This window comes from Austrofundulus limnaeus, unplaced genomic scaffold (assembly GCF_001266775.1).
Source record: "Austrofundulus limnaeus strain Quisiro unplaced genomic scaffold, Austrofundulus_limnaeus-1.0 Scaffold21, whole genome shotgun sequence".
NCBI lineage: Eukaryota > Metazoa > Chordata > Actinopteri > Cyprinodontiformes > Rivulidae > Austrofundulus > Austrofundulus limnaeus.
This window is the reverse complement of record NW_013952423.1, coordinates 3178884-3190977: the sequence shown is the minus strand read 5'-3', so window position 1 is coordinate 3190977 and position 12094 is coordinate 3178884. Positions and strand designations below refer to the sequence as shown.

General features: G+C 40.0%; 1 protein-coding gene across 4 annotated transcripts in view; it reads left to right on the top strand.

The window, feature by feature from the left end:
• The window catches only part of sgcd (sarcoglycan, delta (dystrophin-associated glycoprotein)), a 219560-nt gene that overhangs the window by 117417 nt on the left and 90049 nt on the right, over positions 1 to 12094 (top strand). For all 4 annotated transcript variants that reach the window (XM_014004073.1, XM_014004076.1, XM_014004074.1 and 1 more), the window contains one exon: positions 4488 to 4589. In XM_014004073.1, the coding sequence (XP_013859527.1) occupies positions 4488 to 4589 (102 nt within the window). The remainder of the gene's footprint in view (positions 1 to 4487; positions 4590 to 12094) is intronic.

The following is a 12094-nucleotide window of genomic DNA, read 5'->3' as shown; positions in this document are numbered from 1 at the left end:
AAATAATGTTTTTATTTATTTTAAAATAAACTCTTTAAACAAAACTGTTCCTTTATTAAAAGAAACTTTCTGCTTTTGGACTCAGTTTGCTCATCTCAAATTTTAGCTACTTTCACTAGCTTTTTCATTAACTGCCATTTAGCCAGTTTTTGCTTTTAGTTTTTTTTTCAATTAGCTTTAGTTTTGTTAAATTTAGCTTTAAATTGTAATTAAACTAATATGCCAACAATTTTGCTATAGTTAGCGTTAAGCTATTAAGGCTTTTAGCTATTCTTTTGCTACAGCTTTGTTAAATTAGCTCATTTTATTTTAGTTTGGTTTTAGTTAATTATAGCTTTAGCTKCAGTTTGCTAACTTGTTCTTTTAGCTGTAGTATCTTTTAGTAGTAGCTTTTAGTTGTGGGTTTGCTAATAACTTTTAACATCAGTTGTCTTTTTATCTTTTAGCTGATGTTTTGCTTTTTTAGCTTTTAAGTATGGTTTAGCAAATTCTTTGCTACATGTTTGCTGATTTTAGTTTTTAGCTATGGGTTTGCTACTTGCTGTTTACTTGTTCAATTGATTAGTTTAGCCAGTTCTTACTTTTAGTTTGGATCACAGGTTTTATTTTTATTTAAGAAATCGTCTTTTCTCTGATTCTTTGTCATATTTAAACCTTTGTTTGATCCAGAGGAAATCAGCGAGYAGATGAAAACTTCTTTGCAGTTTTGTCTTCAATCTTCAATCTTTACTTCTGAACTGGCGTTTGGTGTTTTACCTCGTTTACGTCACGTTTRCTCTGATCCGACTCGGTTTATCTGTTTTTCTGCTCATACTGACTCGATCGGCGCCGCCTCCTGCTCTCCGCTTTCATCCTTCATCCTTTGCTTCTCTTTCTGCCAAACTCCCACCTCCTTCGGCTTTCTCATCCCATTGATGGATGATGCGGCGCTGCATTGAGGGCCTCAATCAGAGGAATGTGGGGGGAGGGGGGTGAAGAGCAATCTCAAAGCCAATTCCACTGATAGTCATCATGGGGTGTTGCTACAGAAAGAGAACAGCCTCTGCTGCTTCAGGTGGTTCTTTGATTACACCAGGACACTAACTTTTTTTTGGTGATGATATCAAAGAGGCCAGCTGAGAAATGTATTAGTTTGGAGTTCGGCCATGTTGGCAGCCTCACAGACTCAGCAGAGGCTGATTAAACGAGCGCTCTATCAGGTGCATTGTTGCTCTTAAATGCTGCTTCATTTTGGTCAGATGTCCTGAAGCTGCAGCTCTCTGAACATTTGCATCTGAAATATAGACGCTGGTTTTCAGACCGGCCATTTAAAATCTTTTTTTTTTTTCTTTTTTGCCTGTTTGATTTTAACCGGAGAGGTGTGCATTGACAACTCTTTCCTTCAGACCACCTTCAGAAGTGGTCTGGACCTCTTTTATCTGCCTGTTTGATAGTCTTAACACAGTCTGTCCAGAGCCAAGCTGCACAACCTCCTGCTGAAGGGCTCAGGGTTAAATTAAATGTGCTTGTTTTAAGTAAAATAATAATAATTCAGCATAATCCAACATTTTGTTCAAATTAATAATTAGTTTGTCCTAAGTTTAAAAAATGTGACTGGACACCAACCACCACATTTATGTGTTTACCCATGGAAACGTCCGAAGCAACTAAAGACAGGTGCATAGAGGGAGTTTCTTGGGTGTGGGCGGAGTTTGGCAAAACTTTGATTGGTGGGGTTCTTGGGTGTGGGCGGACTTCGGCTAAACCTTGATTGGCAAAGGTCTTGGGTCTGGGCAGAGTTTGACAAAACTTTGATTGGTGGGGTTCTTGGGTGTGGGCGGAGTTTGGCAGTGCTTTGATTGGTGAAGTTCCTGGGTGTGGGCGGAGTTTGACAAAACTTGGCTTTTGAAAGCTTTTAAATTCAAACCATTTACTGTGTTTGTTCCCTCCACAGACCATTCTAATGCAGGTAAATCGCGTGACTCAAGCTTCCATCTGGTTTTCCTTGGGAATATTTTGAAGATARAGGATTGTTTTGGTTGGTTTTGTTGTTGGTTTTCGGCTAAACATTTGAATTAGTTTGGWTTTTATTTATCAGAGTATGAAACTCTTGCTCTGGTTGTTTWGGYACCCACTGTGGTCACGCTGGGCTARGAGATGAACTGATCASAATTATGTCACTGTATGTTCACCTAATCTACCTACAACAGGTGACATTTGTCAACTCGTAAATTTTTATATTTTAATCTTTGCTCCGACTGAGCTCTCTAAACTTTGTCCACATGGTTTTATTTGTTTTATATTGAGTCTGTTAGGCTTATTAAGAGATAACTTTACATAATGTAACTCAAATGGCTCTAAATAGTGTTAATGTTTATAAAGTTCGCGTGTTTTTATTCCCAGGTGTCTTGTTAAAATGTTAAAGAAGAACCGAAGCAGTGATTTCAATCTGTTTATCCACAGTCAGACTTTATTTACTCTTGCTGGATTCTTATTGGAATCTGATCCAGTTTTATGGCCTCCTGCCATGGATTTTTGCGTTTCGGATGCATAAACACTCGAGCCGTGAATCTTGGCTGACCTCCTGATCGGATCGGATTACGATTCCTTACTTTGATGCATTTCAACTGGCTGGATCTTCTAAACTGCCAACATATTTTTCATCACGTGACCCTGAAACATCTCTGGTTGAAGCAGTCATACGTCGCTGATAATCTGAAAATGTCTCTTCTTCATTTACTGAAAATATATTTTCCAAATTTTAGAATAAAAACTGATCCATCAGCACTATAAAGCCTTGGGCGCTGTTGGCTGAGAGCGTTTAGAAGTTCCTCTTTTCCTGCGTTACAACAGTTCAGACGCTGGATCCCAGAAGAGCTCGTCTTGTGTGGGAGTGTTCAAACATCTTCAACCACGCAGAGCTGTGATTAGCACACTCAGAGTCTGACTCCTCGTAACCGCTTCTCCGGAGACGTTTATATTTGCCTTCGCCGCGGGTGGCGGCTCAACGAAAGGCCAGGAGCTCCAAAGAGCTCTGAAGATCTCGCCTTCAGACTGATGAAGAAAGGAGGAATCCTGATAAGAGGACCGGTGCAGTGCCGTGTTGCTCCTCTTTTCCTGTTTCAGCTGAAGCAAATCTGCAGAATAACAGGAAACCAGGAGTCCCAGATGCTGTGTACAAAACAGATGTTTCTTTTTTTTGTTGTTCCAAACAACCAGGTAAACGGAGCAGAACTCACAGATTCTCATGCTCTGCTCAGTCTGCAAACAAAAACCACAGAGATTCTCCAAAATGATCCAGTTTATCAGCCACTGACTGAAGGAAGAAAAGGTTTTAATCCAGAAGAGAAAACTAAAGACTTTAATATTCATTACATGCATGTCACCCTCTGCCTCTCCTGATGGATTATTTCACTAAAACACTTTTTGTTGAGAAATGAAATCTTTCTGGAGGCAGCTTCACCATCAAACTTTGTGTTGCTAAAAGTCCTGCCAGGTTGGAATAATGTCAGACACGTCCAGGACTCGCCCACCTCAGGATTTTAACATTTTTTTACACAACGTCGGGCAGAAAATTACAAAGAGGTGGTTTTTAAATCAACGTCCCTGGAGTCCTGATCTCCATTTGAGGATCCCAATAAACCTGTGGATGCTTCTCTGACTGAGGATGTTGCCATGTTTCCAAAAGATCCTAGAGAAACTGGTCCACAAAAAAATCAGATTTTAATTAAAAACAAGTACATTTTATTCAGTTATCAATATGGCTTTCACWGAAATCATTCTGCTTGTACGGCACGTATTGAACTTTTGCTTTCAAAACTTCATAAATATGATTTTAAATGTACTACATAAGATGGGTTGTTAATTACTTATTGTACAGAAAATATGTTTTTATTATGGAGCATGAATCTGGACTGAGCATGTTTTAAATATGGAGTTCCACGAGGTTCAGTATTGGGACCATTATTCTTTTATACAGTATACCGTAAATTATTTTGCTTCTGCATCTAMTTCTACACTTCCATTGCTTTTTGCAGATGATACCAATCTTTTTATTTCAAACAAAAATATTACTACCCTCATAAATAAACTGAACGATGGTCTTTATAATTATTCAAAATGGTTTAAAGCAAACATATAAAAACAGGTTAAACTAGGCTGATGCCATGGTTTGTGTTGATGGATTCTGAAATGTCAACTTGGGTGATTTTTAAATTGATGTTGTTTGTTCCTATTTCTATTATTGTTTGGTCTGATTTGATTGGGTGAAGTTTTTATATAAACCCATCCAGGCTTCTACCACTTCCAGCACATCAAATGTTTTTTTAATAATTGTTGTATTCAATTGTTTGTGTGTTAAATAAATCAAGTTAAATCAAATCAAATACAGAGTTCTGAATCAGTTCAGCCTCTTATTGTTTTTGTTTTTTAAAGCTGCTTCATTTGCTGACTTTAGTTTGTCAGATAAATAAAAGTCTCAACTAACGCTGAGTGTCTGTTCCCAACAGGACGGCATGGGCAACCTGAGAATCACAGAGAAAGGCCTGAAACTGGAGGGAGACTCCGAGTTCCTCCAACCCCTCTATGCCAAAGAAATCCAGTCCAAACCAGTAAGTGACTCACAGAAACCCACAAAATCTGCAGAGAACTGTGGAAAATATTACAATGAGCTGAAGTTTTACCATCAAAACCAAGATTTCTAAAGAATGCTTAAAGCTTTTCAGTCAGAAATCTGCCTGAAACTCTGTATTTGGGAATTGTTTTGAAAAGATTTTCAGACTTCAATTTTCTGTTCGTCAAATTTTTTTAGTTATCGTTAAACAGTTTGTGAAATATTCCTAAAAACTTACTTCAGTACCGTAGATTTTACTTTTGCAAACATTCAGCTCACATCTTTTTTTCAGACAATTATTCTGAACAAATGTTTGATTCTTCAGGTCTCATTTCAAAAACAAAGCAGAAGTGATTTTATGACTGAAGCAGAGATTTTTATTCAATAAGACAGTTTCCAGCGTCGTCTTTCTGATCAGATCAGGCCGGTCTACAGTCGACCCAGATCATCTCTGAGGTTCTGACCCGACATTTTATTCTAAATACCACATCAGCTGAAAATCTGAACAATCATCCATCAGGTTCCCCTTCTGCTCCTACAGGTGTCCGTAAAATTATTTCTCAAAATGTCTGCTCCACAGTTTCTGAGAAGCATCCAAAATGTTTATAAGTCTTTAGCTTGCCTTTAGCTTATCTTTAGCTTATTTTTAGCTTATCTTCGACTTTTTGTGTCCCAGAGAGCAACGTTTTACTTTTTCTAATAAAAACTCAAAAGTAGCCAAAAGTAAGATGGCATATGTTTCAAAGACAAAACTATTTTCATGTTATATAATAGTTCTCAAGGTATTTCTGTGGACAAAACCTTGTAACTAAATTAAAGCTTTTTGAAAAACATAAGTTTCAAAATCCAAAAATTGCTACAAACACCAACGTTTGTCTGCTCTCTGAGAGAAAATCACATGAAAGATCTGACAGCAGTTTTACATGCGACATCCTGGAATCGAACCTGCGGTCTCAGGGCTTAAAGATGGAGGTGCTGACCACCGATTTCCTGCTGCTCCTGAAACATTTGATTTGTGATTTATTAAAAGAAAGTATAAAGGAGTAGTTAGACTGCAAACAACAAATTAAATGGTGGTTATTGATAGTTAATGATGGATAATGATGATTATTGGTACTTATTGATATTTAATGGTGGTTAATGGTGGTTAAAAGTACTTATTGATAGTTAATGTTTGTTAATGGTGGCTATTGGTAGTTATTGATAGTTAATGGTGGTTAATGGTACTTATTGATAGTTAATGTTGATGATAGATGATGATGGTTAATGATAGTTAATGGTAGGAACTGGTGGTTATTGGTATCTAATGGTAGTTGATGGTAGTTAATGGTGGCTAATGGTAGGCATCTGTGTTTTGGGTTGCAATGGTGGTTAATGGTAGTAACTGGTGGTTAACGGTAGTTAATGGTAGTTTATGGTAGTAACTGGTGGTTAATGGTAGATAACGGTAGTTAATGGTAGCTAATGTTAGTTAATGGTAGTAACTGGTGGTTTATGGTAGATAATAGTAGTTAATGGCAGTAACTGGTGGTTTATGGTAGTTAATAGTGTAGGTGTTGCACACGTCCCTTTTCTTTACGTATCCAAACTCTGACGTCCGTGTTTTAAGTCGTTATCATTCTGAGAAGCTTCCTGCTGTTCTGCAGCTTCTGCAGCAGCAGCTTCCAGGATGTCATAGAAATGAAGAGATGGGCCAGATAAGCTGAGAGGCTCGCTCCTCTGCTCCGGCAGTCATAATCTCTGCGWGCAGGTAGTGGACAGATGGCGAGATAATGCAAGAGAGGCGTGCTTTATCTCCATTGTCTAGGAACCGACACGAGCCAGGCGAAGGCGAGGGCGAATGAGCGATGGAGATGGAAGAGCAGAGAGTGGAAGCAACAATGGAGGTGGAGATGATGAATAAGAGGGAGGAGGAAGTGGTAACGGATTCAGAAACAAGAAGACAGATGGTGGAGGACTGAATTAGAGCCACTGACGAAGTCTAAAACATATTCAGAGCACAGAGCGAGAAATCCAAATTAAAAAATAACGTTGGAGTTCTCCAGAAGGCAGCTATATGTAGATGTTTGGATGAACGTTCAGGCAGCTTTTTATTTTGGCAACGTGAGGAGATCAGGATCTGATGAATATACACCATTAGCTGGAAGGAGACCATTATAGTCCTCCTCATAAAATATACATATTTATTGCTGCCAGAAGAGGATTGGAAGTGGAGATGATGTCTTCTTCTATTAAACAGAGGTGAGATGAATAAAAAAATCAGACCTGAAATATAAAAATAAAAAGAAGAGAGTGAGGAGGAGATTAAACGAGCTGAGAAGAGCGGTGTGGTCATTTCCACCTGAACTGGACTCACCAAACAAACAAAGGATTGCATATCATCAGGTTTTACACTGAGAAAGCACAGAGCTCAGACCAGGTGTTAGGGACCACTCTCAGCTATGACCACACTGAAGTTTAGCTCAAAATCTGATCTCTGTCAGATGATTTACTCCTGAACGCTTCATTAAAATCCTTCCAGTGGTTTGAGATATTTTGCTAACATGGTTGACTCAAAATTGTTAGTGCTCAAAATTWGTTTTAATGACCTTCCTAAGCACTGCTAACAAACACTGAGCTACCTGGTATTTCCTGCATAGAAACGGTGTTTTAACACATCCTCTTAACACTGAAAAGTACTTCGTGTACGACTGAATAAAGGTGAAATAAATAAAACAGAAATACTATTAAAAGTAAGAATTTTACTTGTGATGAGTAGCTGCCATCTTGAACTATCTCACCAGTGGTGGGCTGGCTAACCAAAAAGTTAGCATCACTAACCACTAGTCTGCTAAACAAGAATCTTAGCTATGCTAACGCTACACTGCTAAACAAATAAAAAAATAGTTGAAGCTAATAATAACTGCTAAGGCGACGGTCAGTATTCATCAAAAGGGAATTCCCACTGGAGTGGGCGTTCCACTTTAAATTTACAACTTGTAAGTAGGAAATTCCCACTTCCCAGTAAAACTGTCATAAATGCAGAAAAATTGTGATTTTTCATGTTGAATTTCACTGGCTTATGGCTACTTTTGAACCGTGTGCAGCTCCACCTGGTGGTGTGATGCCCTCATTTCGTGGGCAGAACAATCAACATGCATTCTGGGAAATGTAGTTTATGGTCAATGCTGGATTTAAAGCAGCTTATTTTAAGACATTAATACATTTTTGAAGCTCTTCAGGGCCACATAAAATTCCATGATGGGCCACATTTGTCCCATGGACCTTGAGTTTGACACAAACATGCATCAAAACGTTACAATATACACTCACCGGCCACTTTATTAGGTACACCACGCTAGTAACGGYTTGGACCCCCTTTTGCCTTCAGAACTGCCTCAATTCTTCATGGCATAGATTCAACAAGGTGCTGGAAGCATTCCTCAGAGATTTTGGTCCATATTGACATGATGGCATCACACAGTTGCCGCAGATTTGTCGGCTGCACATCCATGATGCGAATCTCCCGTTCCACCACATCCCAAAGATGCTCTATTGGATTGAGATCTGGTGACTGTGGAGGCCATTTGAGTACAGTGAACTCATTGTCATGTTCAAGAAACCAGTCTGAGATGATTCCAGCTTTATGACATGGCACATTATCCTGCTGAAAGTAGCCATCAGATGTTGGGTACATTGTGGTCATAAAGGGATGGACATGGTCAGCAACAATACTCAGGTAGGCTGTGGCGTTGCAACGATGCTCAATTGGTACCAAGGGGAACAAAGAGTGCCAAGAAAAGATTCCCCACACCATGACACCACCAGCCTGAACTGTTGATACAAGGCAGGATGGATCCATGCTTTCATGTTGTTGACGCCAAATTCTGACCCTACCATCCGAATGTCGCAGCAGAAATCGAGACTCATCAGACCAGGCAACGTTTTTCCAATCTTCTCTTGTCCAATTTCGATGAGCTTGTGCAAGTTGTAGCCTCAGTTTCCTGTTCTTAGCTGAAAGGAGTGGCACCCGGTGTGGTCTTCTGCTGCTGAAGCCCATCTGCCTCAAAGTTCGACATGTTGTGTGTTCAGAGATGCTCTTCTGCCTACCTTGGTTGTAACGGGTGGTTATTTGAGTCACTGTTGCCTTTCTATCAGCTCGAACCAGTCTGCCCATTTTCCTCTGACCTCTGGCATCAACAAGGCATTTCCGCCCACAGGACTGCCGCTCACTGGATGTTTTTTCTTTTTCGGACCATTCTCTGTAAACCCTAGAGATGGTTGTGCGTGAAAATCCCAGTAGATCAGCAGTTTCTGAAATACTCAGACCAGCCCTTCTGGCACCAACAACCATGCCACGTTCAAAGGCACTCAAATCACCTTTCTTCCCCAAACTGATGCTCGGTTTGAACTGCAGGAGACTGTCTTGACCAGTGGTTCCCAAACTTTTCAGCCTTTGACCCTCAAAATATCAGCAACAGTGACCTGAGCACCCAACTGTTGTTGTTGTTGTTGCCTTTGTTGTGAATATTGTTACCATGCTCTTATTTTTTTTTGACATGAAAACAATGTTTATGATCCAACAACAGTTGGGTGGATCATAAACATTGTTTTCATGTCAAAAAAAATAAGAGCATGGTAACAATATTCACAACAAAGGCAAACAAAAATGTTGTTAGTTGTTATTTTCTAATATAATTAATTCAGAAAATCTTCTCAGGACCCCACCTTGATGTTTTGGGACCCCATTGTGGGTCCCGACCCCAACTTTGGGAACGACTGGTCTTGACCATGTCTACATGCCTAAATGCACTGAGTTGCCGCCATGTGATTGGCTGATTAGAAATTAAGTGTTAACGAGCAGTTGGACAGGTGTACCTAATAAAGTGGTCGGTGAGTGTATTTTCTCTCCAAACAGTCCAAGTCATTTTAGCTTCAGAGTCAATAAGAGATAAAACTTTGGGCCACCATAGAACAGAAGGGTCTTTCCAGCAAACTCCTAACTCTTGTAAACTTCCTACAAAACGACTCAGCTCCAGATTTAGTTAGTTGCTTGAACTTTTTATTTATCTATTTATTTATTTATTTATTTATTTATTGGCTGTTTTGGATTAATTTTCTCAGGTTTGATTAATTCAGCGAGTCATGTTTTAGCTGTTAGAGCAGAGACGATCTGACACCCAACAGTTGCTCTGGTTTGTCGCCTCGCTGCAGGAGAAGGCTTCCTGCTGGGTGCGAGGAGGTCTGATGTTTTACTCACAGCATTAACGGCAGCACACAACAAACTGAGCCGGCGTACAAACACATGAACACAAAACATGAATGAAGAGACTAACGGGCTTCCTGCAGTCCGCTCTCTGAGGCCTTTCAGCAAAGTAAAAAAGGACACCGGAAAACTTAGAAGGACCCATTTAAAACCTAAACACTAGAATATTTATCTTATCAAATTAGTCAGATAATTAGTTTGTTTCATCACATTTAGTCTCGTTACATCATCGTCACAATTTTAGATTATTTAACTTCAAGTCGACCCAAAGAAAATGTTTCTTCAGCTGGAGAACCGTCACTAATGAACCCAGAAATCCTCCCTGTGTGACATTTTTCTCTCCAAGATGAAACAAACAAAATTTTTTTGGCTCGGCTGAGAGTTCTGGGAGCTAACGAACAATGAAAAAACTAAAACTGGAGGAAAAAAGTTTTTATACAAAAGTTCATCGTAAGAAAAAAACACAGCATGATGAGGTGGTTAAAACTTTAAAAAAACCATAGTTTTTATTATTATTGTCATGAACCAAAAAACACTTAAACTGTTGAACCTTTAGAGTCAACTTTTGACCCTACATTTGATGTGGTAGTAGCTGAGAGTCATCCCCAACACATACTGCGAGTGCTAATAAATTTGTTAGCAAAATATCCCATGAACCACTGGAGTGACTTTAATGAAACTCGTTAAATAATCACTGGATCTACGTCGACAACAGAGTAACTTTAAGCTGGTTTCAGTGTAATCAGCATTAGGTAAAATGTTGTTTCTATGCAGGAAATACCAGGTAGAGCTCAGTTAGTGTTTGAAATGTGACGTTTAGTTGAAGTTAAACAGGAAACATCAAAAGTTTATTACAACCGTAACACTCATGTCCCCCTCTGATAAAGTATGTTTGACTCTCATGGTCTAAATTCAACATTTACGTAGATCTCACTGCTTTTTGTTTCTGTCAAAATTTGTCCACCAGGAACACCTGGAAATAAAAACACGAGACAAACAAAACCCAGAGCATCTAAAATCCTGTTTCAAACAAGTATAAAAGGATTAGACTTTTAAAAATACAGGAAAAAGTTTCATTTGTTTCACTAAAGTATCTGTAATTAAAGTGATTCGTCCCAGACTCACAACTTCCTACTTGTGTCTCACCTTCGTCGAACCTTCAGTAAGTTAGCAAAAGGCCGGCGTGTTATCGGTTATATACAGTACACACACACCGTCCTCGGCTCCGAGCGCAGCGCCGCGGTCAGAACGTTATCTCTAATTAAGAAGTTGAGTGAGGCGTGAAGATTAGCCGGCCACAGGAAGCGTCAGACGTGGTCAGCATTGCCGATCGGTGCAAGGCATTCTGGGAAGAGGGAAGTAATCAAGGGGAAGCAGGAGGATGGAGTTGGTGTGTTTGACTCTGAAGTTAAACTTTTACACTCTGTCTGTTTCTCTTTACTTCAGAACAGGAGCTGTAATGTTACAGCTGCAGTCAGGTCGTCCACTCATCCAGGAGGCAAACGTTTCATTTTTAGCTTTTAAAGATTTATTTCAATCATTGTTCCAGTGTGAAACCATTCCACAACCTTAGCATTACCCTAACTGTCCCACTGCTGTCCAAAGGCTTCATGAAGACCCTAAATGTCTCACTACTCTTTAAGTGCTCCATGAAGACCCTAACTGTCCCTCCACTCTCCAAGGGCTCCATGAAGACCCTAAGTGTCCCACTATTGTCCAAGGGCTCCATGAAGACCCTAACTGTCCCACCACTGTCCAAAGGCTCCATGAAGACCCTAACTGCCTCACTATTGTCCAAAGGCTCCATGAAGACCCTAACTGTCCCACCACTGTTTAAGTACTCCATGAGGACCCTAACTGTCCCACTACTGCCCAAAGGCTCCATGAAGACTCTAACTGTCCCACTATTGTCCAAAGGCTCCATGAAGACCCTAACTGTCCCACTACTGTCCAAAGGCTCCATGAAGACCCTAACTGTCCCACTACTGTCCAAAGGCTCCATGAAGACCCTAACTGTCCCACTACTGTCCAAAGGCTCCATGAAGGCACTAACTGTCCCACCACTATCCAAAGACTCCATGAAGACCCTAACTGTCCCACTACTGTCCAAAGACTCCATGAAGACCCTAACTGTCCCACCACTGTCCAAAGACTCCATGAAAACCCTAACTGTCCCACCACTGTCCAAAGACTCCATGAAAACCCTAACTGTCCCACCACTGTCTAAGTGCTCCAAGAAGACCCCAGCTGTCTTATGG